We start from the raw sequence: 11,808 nt of genomic DNA, 5'->3' as shown, positions 1-11,808 counted from the left end.
CTCTCTCCTCTCCTGGCCTCTTTGTGACCCTTCAGATATGGAGCAAAAACATCAAGATGAAGAGCATCAATCTAACAGCCTTGAAGAAACATGGAAAAGTCTATGAAGATGGTGGGTCATATGAAGTTGAAATCCCTCATGCTTTTACCAGTTTCGTTGCCTTCTCCGGTCCAGGCATTAATCACACTGTTTTTTTTTAATCCTTAGAACAGTTTGGCTGCTTGGTTTGGTCCCACTCCGAGACCCACCTCTTGTATGTGGCAGAACAGAAGAGGCCTAAGGCAGAATCCTACTTCCAGGTATGTCGTCAAAACTGTATTTGATGGGTTAATTAGCAATGAATAACATGGGGCACTGCCTTCTAAAGGTTGACATTTTCGCCCATGTTGTTTTTCCCCAAAGCCATTGCCCGGTTAGTGTTCAATACTGCATAGCAAACTACAGTATGTTGAAGCACATGCATCGTGTTTTGACTGCCTTGTTGTAAATGGCTGGTACACATTGCTAGCTATCCTATGGTTCCATGTTAGGAATTGTTTAAAATCTATATGAAAACTTTAAATACATTGTGGAGGATTATGCACAAAATGACCCTGGCAGTGGACAGATGGCTTCTGAAGATTTACACTCAACAACACTCACAAAACAAGATCAAATGTATCTCATTAGGCTGTTGCACATCATTGAAAGGATGAATATCGCAAAGCATTTTGCACATAGTTTCACTTTGACTTCCCCAGTTATTTTTCAAAAACAAAGTGGCTTGACAACACTGATTGGAATTTGGCCATAAGGGCATATAGGCCAGTTTTCTGCCCTGTATGCCATTTATTGTTGATTCAGCATTTACCATAGGTAGATAGGATTAGGGTAACACAAAGTAGATAGTAACTTGTTCTGTTCTATTTATGATTTTCAGACAGAGTCACCAGAGTTGTCTTCCATTGGGGACGAGGAAGAGAACCTGAAAGTGGATAAAAAGGACGCTGTAAAAGTGAAAGCAATACATATGTTTGAAACAAAAGAGTTTCACTATTCAGTATACTGAACTTAACTCCACTCTTAAACATTTTGTGTGTTTTCCTTTTTATCCCTGCAGGGGGAGCAGTTTGTCTTCCAAGAGGACTGGGGAGAGGCGCTGGTTAGCAAGAGCTCCCCAGTGCTCTGTGTATTAGACATCGAAGGCGACAATGTCTCTGTGTTGGAGGGAGTGCCTGAATATATCTCACCTGGACAGGTTTGAACAACACTTTAAGGTTCTGTTAATGTGAACTTCTAGTATGCTCACACACCTTCTTAATCTTACTCTCTTGCCATTGCTCTGTTTCTGCAGGCATTTTGGGCTCCAGGTGACACAGGTGTGGTGTTCGTAGGCTGGTGGCATGAACCTTTCAGACTGGGCCTCAAGTACTGCCCCAACAGGAGGTGATCACTGTTCACACTGATCAAAGAGAAGAATTAGAGATGAACAATCACAACTTCCCTTAGTGCGGCTCATAGGCTAATGTTGCAGGTTAATTCACGTTTCCCTCTTCTTTGTCAGGTCATCTTTGTTCTATGTGGATCTTACCGGTGGGAAATGTGGTAAGTGAAAGCTTATCTTCTTGTTATTTACATTCGTAGTCCCCTTTTTTCCCTACACATGTCCTTCTTGCACAGGAGACATTTCACATAAAGTATTTTACATCGTAATGTCATGTGAGCTAGTATGGTACTACAAATTGAATTTGTCTATGTTTTAACTTTTTTTTTTCCGGCATTGCAGACTATATATGAATGATTGTGCATGACAAATAAGGCACAACACATTTTACAGAACCATGATGTTAGGAATCAATTGATCTTTTTTTTTTCTTCACATCAGACAACTGTTCTTCCTTAAATGGGCGCAGGTAGACTCTTTTACATCTGCAGATGTTCACGTGCGTCCTATTTGTTTGTTGTGTCCCCTCAGAGCAGCTGTCATCAGGCACCAGTGCAGTGTGCTCCCCCAGGCTGAGCCCAGACCAGTGTCGGATCGTCTACCTGGAATGTTCTGTCTATGGACCACACATGCAGTGCAGCAGGCTCTGTATGGTAAGACAGGGTGGACTCTCTTTTCCACCTAAGACCCAATCATTTCCCCTTCTTTGCAAGGTGCCCTGAAAGGAAGAGGTGAGCATGTATGTGTTCATTATAGTTTTTCCTCTCTGCTTGCATTTTTTTGTTCTAGTATGACTGGTATACTAAGAAGACCTCAGTGGTGGTGGATGTGGTGAAGAGACCTGGAGAGGGTAAGAGAATATATGGCGGTCACATGAATTCTCCTTTTGTTGCCCACTGTATCTCAAACATAGTTGTGACTGTGTGTGTTGGTGTGGCTTCACAGATGGCTTTGCTGGTATCTACAGTTCTCAGTTGTCCTCTCAGTGCTGGTCAGCTGATAGCCAACGTGTTATTGTCGCTTGTCCTCAGCGCAGCCGCAAGGTAAAGTCAACTTCTGGGAAACAGGTTGTTATTATGATGAATGTTAAGATGCGCACACACTGCTCGCGATGGTTGTCGTTTGCAGCGCTAGTGACGCTCTGCTTGATCATCTTGGGGTCATATTTGGGTTAATCACATCCATCTTGTGCATCGCTTCTATCACGCCTAGATTTCCTCTCGCTATTTTATTTCCCCTCATCAACCATGGCTGAGATCAATCCCAGCACTACTGTGTGTCTGCCGGGTCTGGCTGAGATGAACACCGTTGCTTTGCCTTACTAACCGGTACTTAATCTAAAGCAAAGCAACCATCGCGTGAAAAGTTCAATATTTTAAACCTTAAGCGTTGGACGGGATTGATGCGGCGCATTGGATGCTTCTTCGTGCCGCGTCAAACGCGCTCATCGTGCCACTTGATGGCCGATGACATGTAAACGCGCCTGAACATTGACGTTGTATGTAACCCTGCGGCGTCCATCGTGAGTATCGCATGCAGTGTGTACTCCTTTTAACAATAAGTCTTGACATTTTTTTTCGGGATAAATATACATTTTGCGAGAATATTGTATTCATTCTTTAATTGGAAAGCATTGTTGTTGCCTCACTTGCAGGATCTATTGATGGTGGATACAAGCACAGGGAGCATTACCTCTCTGACTTCAAGTGAGTCATTTGGCATATTTATCCGCCATGCTCAGGCCACACTAGCCTTGTTGACCTATGTGTTTTTGGTGTTAATACCTCCTGAATGTGTTTATTTCAGCATGTGTCCAATTATGTGTTGTGTTTGTCTGTAGCGTCTGATGTTGGAAACTGGTGTCTGCTGAACATAGAGAGAGATCTGATGGTGGTCAGCTGCTCCTCTCCAAACCACCCTCCAAGTCTGGTAGGATCAAAGTTTTCATTTGTCACATTTTGTTGTAATACAATATGTACTAAGTATGCCGTTGCATAAATACACCTTTTTTAACTGTGTACAACTTTTAATTAAAGTACTCAAAAAACTAAATATTGTTTGATTGAGAATATCACTTAATGCAAAGTAATTTCTACGTCATTTCTTTGTCCAGAGGGTGGGTTTCCTTCCAGCCAGGGATTCCCGGGAGGAAGTGTTGTGGGTTACTTTGGAAGACTCTCAGACGTTGCCAGACATTGATTGGAAGATCTTGACTTTCACTCCTCCCGCGGATCAAGACAACAGTCAATACCGTAAGAATAAAAAATCAACAAAAAGAGAAAAATTATGAAGTCTCAAGTTATCAAAATGGATTACATTTGCTTGGAAAGGTATACCAAATAAATTGACAAGGAGGTGGGTGTATATATATATAATATTTGGGGCTATGCATATCGCTACCAGCCGCCCGTTTTTTTAGAGAATGAACATAGGCTAAATAAAACATTCAATGGGTTTAACAGCTTTTTTTTTGTAAGTGCATGTTTGTACAGAATCTGTTAATAATTAGATAACATGACGTTAACTATTATGATAAATAGCAGACAGTTCTGTGTATAGGATAGGAAGTAAAGGAGTTTACAGGCACACGCATTTAGTTCGCTTGAATAATGGTTTTAATCTTTCTTTATTCCAGCTGGCCTTGATTTTGAAGCTTTGCTGATCAAACCAAAGGAGATCAAGGATGGAGTGAAGCTGCCTCTTATTGTCACTCCTCATGGTCGGTTGCTATCATTGTAGTTCTTAAGTGTGCATGCATTCTGTACCCCCAAAATATAGTAAGAAACGTCCTAATGATACATGCAACATGTATTTTTTTAGAATTGAATCCGTTTTGGGATTTGTTTCTATTCAGCCAAGAGCAACTGCTACAGATAGAATTGGTTGGCCAACACTGGTTGCTATGACGATAGTGCCCTTAGTAACAAAATGTTTTAATCATGTTCTCAAAGTCAAGAATGAGCTTTCACAACAGCCCTGAGATGTTTCACATAGTTTCCATGTGCAATACTATTTTTGGCATGAACACGTCACAGGATTAAGCAAATAAAAACACGGATCGATTTAAAACAAACTTTGATCTATATCTGATATTTTACAAAGCTTGTTTTGTCCCACTAAGGGGGTCCTCACTCAGTGATCGTGGCTGACTGGATTCTGTCCTCATCTGTGCTGTGCAGGATGGGCTTTGCTGTGCTACTGGGTAAGTTCATATGTCTGGTAATTTTATGTGGGACACCTGCTTACAGTTTGATCATCCATTGATATGCACATGATGTGTAACAGAAGATGATCAAAGTTCACATGCTGTCTCCTGCAGACAGAAGATAGTTTGACTCATATGTCCGGTACTTTGCTAGGGGCTCTCATTAGAAGGCATAAGAAGTCTCTTATACATTTCAAGACGCAGTTTTTATATAGTTTCCTTCGTTGTGAAGATTTAAAGAGCTCAGTTTACTCTGTTTTACTCCAGGAACAGGGCGCTTGCTCTTGCTCACAGGCATAATCCATCTCAATGTGATGTTGCCTTGTACATTTACAAGGGAGAAATGTATTTCAGTGCAAATCTACTGCAGCTAATTGACTGTTAAAAGTGATTGTTTCTTGCTTGAAACTTTTAGCCTAGTATGTGAGGCCATACCTGTTGTACTATGGACTAGTAGGCGTATGTTTAAATGTATTCTTTTCAACTTCGGGGCATGAATAAATAAAAAATAAATAGAAAATCAAATGTTTCATTATCTATCATTTATTAAGTTTTTGATTTTGGGACTTCAGTTTTTTTTCATTCCGAAAGTTGTATATTTTCATTTTATCCGGAGTCTGTTGGACCCATGCTCAAGGTGCTCACAAATAGCTGTTTTGAACCAGCCTCAAGCTCACTTTGGTTATCAGTGCCTGTCAGTAATATTATAATAATTAGTGATGGTCTTTTTTTTGGGCTATTTATTTTTAGTGAACTATCGTGGCTCTATTGGGTACGGCCAGGACAATATCCTCTCATTACCTGGCAATGTTGGCACCCAGGACGTCAAAGATGTTCAAGTAAGAATGAGAAAAGAGGAGAAAAAAGAGGAGGATCAAGTTTATCATGAAACTGATTATCTGTTAAAGTATCTTTTGCTATTGGTAAAAATAACTTCTAGTGTTGCTTGATGGTTATACCTGTGTTTTTACTGTCAATTGAATTGGTTTCTATATTTAATTGAGGTTAGTTTCCATGGTATCTTGACTCATAACAGCAGTATTTATTTGTCTTTCCTTTGTTACTTTTACTCCGCCTTAACTTGTGGTTTGCTACGTATATGTCCTCTTATGCTTTTTCCATGTTTCTTCCCCTAACAGTTTGCTGTTGAAAGTGTTCTGAAAGGAAGTGAGTTCGACATGCAGAAAGTGGCTGTTTCTGGGGGATCTCACGGTGGTTTCCTGGCCTGTCATCTCATTGGCCAGTACCCGGGTTTCTACAAAGCCTGCGTGGCTCGCAACCCCGTCGTCAATTTGGCCTCTATGATCGGCAGCACAGACATCCCAGACTGGTGCGTCTTTGCATAAACATTCCCATTGTGCGCATTAGTTTATCTGTTTTTCGTGACTGTGTGACAGCCACTTACTTTTTGTCACTTGCACCTCTCTCGTTCCACAGCCTTTAAGCTAGTGTGCGGGGTGTATTGCGTGTGTCTGCTTCACTGTCAGAAATTGAAGTGTTCAATAAAACAGACAAACACTGCAGGGACAGAAAACCTCAAAACCGTCCAGTGATATTTTATTTTCAATTCAATATGTTCAAATATTATTGTTGCAGGTGCATGGTTGAGGCTGGCTACGACTACAGTACAGACTGTCTACCGGACCCTACTGTTTGGGAGCAGATGCTGAACAAGTCTCCCATTAAATATATCCCACAGGTATGACTATTGCTGTGTGAGTCTCTTGACATCATTAGTTGTAGACAATGCACTAACCAAAGATGATCTCTCACCTAGGTACAGACACCAGTACTGCTGACCTTAGGAGAAGATGACAAGCGTGTACCTAACAAGCAAGGAATTGAATATTACAGAGCTCTGAAAGCAAAGCAGATCCCAGTCCGGTAAGAGGCTTGTCTGAGTATCGATTTATGTCAAGATATGAACAGCACAACATTGTTTTATTCACTACTGCTATGATGTGTGCTGCTTAGGTTGCTGTGGTACCCAGGGAACAATCACTCTCTCTCCAAGGTGGATGCTGAGTCTGACGGCTTCATGAACATCGCTCTGTGGATAATTCAACACTTGCGTCAGTGATGTTCTTTCCTAGGAGAGTGTGAGGTCCAACGCCAAAGCATTGAAAGTGCTCTCCAATCCATAATACACTTTCTATAACTGTACTTTACTTGTAATCTATCTCTGGCTATTTGAACTGCCACAATAATTTCCAAAGGGTGGATAAGTAAATAATAGTTTTAACACAGCACTTGAATGAAAGCCGTTTTGAATATACAGAAACACATTTTATTGCTACAAATATTTGTTTTTTTCTTTTGCAGTCTATACAGTACATACAGAAAATAAAGGGCTTTTTAGTTTGTTAGGTTTGATTTCATGATACAGTGCACTTAATAAAGCGATTATGAAAATAATACTTGTGTGGGAAGAATCTTTGTTTGGATTGAAAAGGTCTCTGAAACCGGTGGGGTCATAATACTTCCCCATACCTTGGGGATCTTGGTGAATAAGGGAAGTCATCTACCGTAACCGTCCTTGAACGGAAAATTCCCTCTACTCTCTGTCCTTCCTTTTGGTTGGTCTTTATGGTCAGAAAAGGAAAGCGTTTGGTAATTTTCATATGTTCAAAAGTAAATATCATCACAGACACATTTCATTTTATTATTTTACCCCAGGTGTTATCTGTATCTGTACCCCTCATAAATTTGACCACATGTCTTGCACCAGGCTGTGGTGTGTATCAGATCACATGCTTTCAGTTCTGCATAACCCAGGTTCCTGTCAGGGAACATATAGATCTCATTTTTGCCTCTCCCCACCTGGACTCAACATCAATTTCATCTGGTTTGCGATGTGAATTTGAAGATACAGGCTTTACCCATTATGGTAAGTAAAATCACATTTTAATATGCCAATGAAACTGTTCTACATTTCACTTCAAGACAAATTATGAACCTTCCGGTTGTTCAATGTTAAGCACAGAATGGCTGATTGGAAAAGTCTGAATGTAAAAAAAAGCCAAAGTGATTTCTTGAGCAGTTGTTTGAAGCCACTTAAACAGTAGAATTTACAGGTTGAATATTAATTATTATTAATTGTATTACTTTACTTTTTGTTTGTCTGCCATGAACAAACACCTGAAATTAAGTTTCTCTTTTTCAGGCTATGTTGAAAAATATCCTCATCCTTTTTCAGCTTCTTCCACATGTGGGAACCATTAATCCCGTCTTCTTACCATGTGACACTGATGTGAATACCACCACAGTGGACTGCAGTGAAAGACCACTCAAGCATGTCCCCTTCATCAAGTCTACCACTGTAGTGTCCCTCAATTTAAGTCGGACTAAGATACAGCGAGTGGGACAGCATGCCTTCTCAGGTGTCCCAAACCTTAACTCTCTAGAAATGATGGGGAATTGTCAGCCAGATCGCCAGAGATCTCCCGAAAGCCGCTCATGCAAATTGGAAATCCACTGTGATGCTTTAAAGAACCTGTGGAATCTTCAGAGCTTGTATCTGTTTGGAAACAGCCTCACCTCTATCCCATGTTTACCAAAAAGCCTGAGGGTTCTAGATCTACGGTATAATTGTATCTCCCATATTATTGACTCTCTAACAACTCCACTTCTTCAAATTCTCCTCCTCAGCGGCAACTGCTTTTATGCAAACCCTTGCTACCAGTCCTTTCATATCAGTGAGGGGGTTTTCACAGAACTCTCTGAACTCAAAAATCTCACCTTGGGGTATAATAATTTGACAGCTGTCCCTAAAGGGTTGCCACCATCACTGGAGAGTCTGGATTTAAGGGAGAACACGATCACAGAGGTCTCAGAAGGAGCATTTGCCAACTTGACTGTCCTCAAGAATTTGAATTTGGAGTGGAATTGCCAGCGTTGTGACCATGCAGCCAGACCCTGCTTTCCTTGCCCACACAATAGCTCTCTGCTTCTACATCCAAACTCATTCTATGCTGAGAACAGCTCCATCCACTTTCTAAGCCTGAGAGGAAACTCTCTGAAAACATTTCCAGAGGGTATTTTCCGACCTTTGAATAATTTAAGGATCTTGGACCTCTCCGACAACCTCTTGGCATATGCTATACAAAACGGCACCTTCTTTGCAGAGCTGAAGGGCCTCATTCGGATTAACCTTATCTATAACTATGAACCGCTGAAGACATTTCCCCAGCTGAAACTCTCCCCACATATTGGAAATATATCTGATCTACAAGTTCTTCTTCTGAGTGGTAACTTTTTCCACAACGTTTCAAGAGAGAGCCTCAATGTGCTGTCCAAACTCCAAAAGCTAAGACAACTAGACCTGAGATTGAACTTCATCAATACTTGTGACATTAAAGCTCTGAAACAGTTACCATCTCTCAAAGATGTTGACCTCTCCCAAAACATGCTTAATTTCCTTCCACGCTGCCAAAGTCTTCCATCCGAGATCATGGCACAGGGAAGCTGGCATAACCAAAACTTGTATACAAGGAGTTTTCATGACCCACCCCTAATGCTAATGGATCGAGGAGTCTTATCTGGAAGTGACATCTGGGAATCCAATCAACCAAACAAGCTGGAAAATTTGGAAGACAACGTGACAGAATTTACATCATTATGGGACTTTAAAAAACATTTCTGTCAAGATGAACTGACATTTGACCTGTCTCAAAATGACATTCTGTCCCTCAACAAAGATGTGTTTGTAGGCATGGAAAATGCTGTTTGTTTAGACCTTTCCTTCAATTACATGAGTCAGGCATTGAAGATGGGGCTATTTGATAGCATGACAAATCTAGTTTTTCTTAATTTGTCATACAATCGACTTGATTTCTATTATAAAGATACTTTCATTGAGCTTAAAACCACTTTGAAGGTATTAGACGTTAGTAACAATGATTTTCACTTCAAAATGAAGGGTATGGGCCATCGTTTAGAGTTCCTTCAACATCTGACCAACTTGGAAGTCCTAAGTCTGGCAAACAATGGCATTGGGATGCGAATAGACCAAAGGCTCATCAGCAGCTCTTTAAAGTACCTCTACTTCTACGGAAATCGCCTGGACATTATGTGGGAGTCTGAAAACAACAAGTACACTCATTTCTTCCAAGACCTGACAAACCTGACAAACCTGGACATCTCTTACAATGAACTAAAGAAAATCTCAGCAGAAGTGCTGAGCAACCTACCAGGAAGCATTAAGAATCTCAGCCTCAGCCACAACCTGCTCAAATATTTTCCATGGGACAAAATATCAGCACTCCGCAATTTACGTCACCTGGATCTCAGTCAGAACTACCTCTTTTATTTGCCTCATAAAGTCATTGATTTTGGAGCAATGCGACACTTGGACCTCAGTCACAATCACATCAGTTTCATTCCAGAGGATTTCTTCAGTATGGCGAAATCCTTGGAATGCCTGTATTTCAACCATAACCAGATCAAACAGTTGAACCAACAGTTTCTCCCTGCCCCGTTTAGAAACGGTACTGCCCTAAAGAAACTCACCCTGCATGTTAACCCCTTTAAATGTGACTGTGATACATCATGGTTTGCAGACTTCTTGCGTACTACTCCGGTACAGATTCCCTATCTCACTACACGTGTGCAATGTGGTTACCCAGAGTCCCAACATGGCCGGAGTATACTGTCTGTGGACCAGCGTTCCTGCCAGGACCTATTTGGTAGCTTAGCATCCCTAGTCTGTTCCTTCTTGGTTGTTATGTTCACTGTTCTACCCCTACTGAAGCACCTCTATGGCTGGGATCTGTGGTATGGCTTACAGGTACTTTGGGCAGGACATAAGGGCTACTCCCAGCTGGCTGGTAGTGACTCGCATTATCACTACGATGCTTTTGTGGTGTTTAACACCAGCGATCAGGCTGTGAGGGACTGGGTCTACAACGAGTTAACTGTCTATCTGGAGGACTCGGGTCACAGGAGGTTTTGTCTCTGTTTGGAGGAGAGGGACTGGATTCCAGGGCTTTCGTGCATTGAAAATCTACATAATGCTGTCTACAACAGTGTGAAAACAGTATTTGTGCTGTCCAGTGGTGCTACTGGTAGTGAGACAGTGAGTGGTGTGATGCGCCAGGCTTTCTTCATGGTTCAGCAGCGGCTTTTGGATGAGAAGGTGAGCAAAATGAACTTTAATTTCATGTATTTTGTGGAAGTGAACCCTCTGAGTTGTTGCTAAGTTTTGACTGTGATTGAAATTATCTTTGATTTCATTCTAACAAGGTGGATGCAGCTGTGCTGGTTCTATTGGATGAGATGTTTCCGAAACTGAAGTACCTTCAGCTGAGGAAGAGGTTGTGCAGAAAGTCTGTGTTGTCGTGGCCGAGAAACCCAAGGGCTCAGCCCCTATTCTGGAACCGACTGAGAATGACATTGTCGTCAGACAACCTCAAATCCTATGACAACAACATGAGTGAAAGTTTTGTATGACTATCCTTTCAGGGCTGATAGAGTTAATGAAAAATCTCCATGTCATTAATAATTTTGCCATCTTTCCCATTACCTCATTTTGACAAACCCTTAATTGTGTCACATGTGCCTAAGCGATGATAATTTTTTTTAAACTTAATTAAAAAAATTAAATTTTCATAATTACAGTTTAAAAAGTCCATGTTTATATGTAACTTTTCAAGATTGTCTTCTGTTTGTTTATGTCTGACAACCTTTGATTGGTTTTCTTTAAATTTCCCTAGATGAGATTTCTTCAATGTTTTTCTTTTGGTAGGGCGTTGTTGCTTTTGTGGGCTGCAGTTAATCGAGACACTGCATTATACAAATACATTGATATTGCACTAAGTTAGTAGCTTAATTTTATAATAAATTCAAGGGAGTAATGTAGTGCGCCTGTTTGTGAAACGCCCCCCCCCCCCTTCCCCTAAACTCAACATTTAACTTCTCTTTACATTCATTCCTTTATTTTATTTTGATCATTGAAGGGTGACCCTCATGTCAATGATGTCAAGTCAAACAAAATAAAATAAAACACCTACACAAATACATGTACAAGTACAATGCAATTTCATCAAATACACAGCAAGCTGATAAAAAGAGACAAAATTATTAAAAATTTAAACAGCGATGTAGAATGGCTGCAATGAAAATAACTTTGCTGAAAGAGTTTTTAACAAGCTAGCATACATTTTCTAATATATCAGAATGCAAG

General features: G+C 40.7%; 2 protein-coding genes across 2 annotated transcripts; both read left to right on the top strand.

Moving 5' to 3' along the window:
* The first annotated feature begins 39 nt into the window (after window positions 1–39).
* On the top strand, window positions 40–7,036 carry LOC307252691 (acylamino-acid-releasing enzyme-like). The gene is made up of 19 exons (XM_080030431.1): window positions 40–111; window positions 208–299; window positions 920–994; window positions 1,100–1,237; window positions 1,334–1,425; window positions 1,544–1,584; window positions 1,955–2,076; window positions 2,213–2,273; window positions 2,369–2,466; window positions 3,078–3,129; window positions 3,264–3,352; window positions 3,537–3,675; window positions 4,059–4,142; window positions 4,545–4,625; window positions 5,379–5,467; window positions 5,768–5,958; window positions 6,225–6,327; window positions 6,406–6,512; window positions 6,603–7,036. The coding sequence occupies exons 1-19, from the start codon at window positions 57–59 to the stop codon at window positions 6,706–6,708; spliced, it is 1,815 nt and encodes a 604-aa protein (XP_079886557.1). The 5' UTR covers window positions 40–56; the 3' UTR covers window positions 6,709–7,036.
* Window positions 7,037–7,794: 758 nt separating this feature from the next.
* tlr9 (toll-like receptor 9) lies at window positions 7,795–11,075 on the top strand (the record flags this gene model as incomplete). Its single annotated transcript, XM_080030802.1, has 2 exons — window positions 7,795–10,761; window positions 10,869–11,075. 2 exons carry the CDS (start codon window positions 7,795–7,797, stop codon window positions 11,073–11,075), a joined length of 3,174 nt encoding a protein of 1,057 aa, XP_079886928.1.
* Between the last annotated feature and the right edge of the window lie 733 nt (window positions 11,076–11,808).

Source organism: Ammodytes marinus, assembly GCF_949987685.1.
Source record: "Ammodytes marinus genome assembly, chromosome: 7".
Classification (NCBI taxonomy): domain Eukaryota; kingdom Metazoa; phylum Chordata; class Actinopteri; order Uranoscopiformes; family Ammodytidae; genus Ammodytes; species Ammodytes marinus.
Note: the sequence above shows the minus strand (reverse complement) of the source record. Positions and strands in the feature narration are given on the sequence as shown.

Excerpts from the sequence above, each read along its gene's own strand:
- LOC307252691 (XM_080030431.1), top strand. The coding sequence starts at position 57 with ATGAAGAGCATCAATCTAACAGCCTTGAAGAAACATGGAAAAGTCTAT. Across the intron at positions 2,274-2,368 it reads GGTGAAGAGACCTGGAGAGG|ATGGCTTTGCTGGTATCTAC; the intron begins GTAAGAGAATAT and ends GTGGCTTCACAG. Across the intron at positions 4,626-5,378 it reads GGGCTTTGCTGTGCTACTGG|TGAACTATCGTGGCTCTATT; the intron begins GTAAGTTCATAT and ends ATTTATTTTTAG.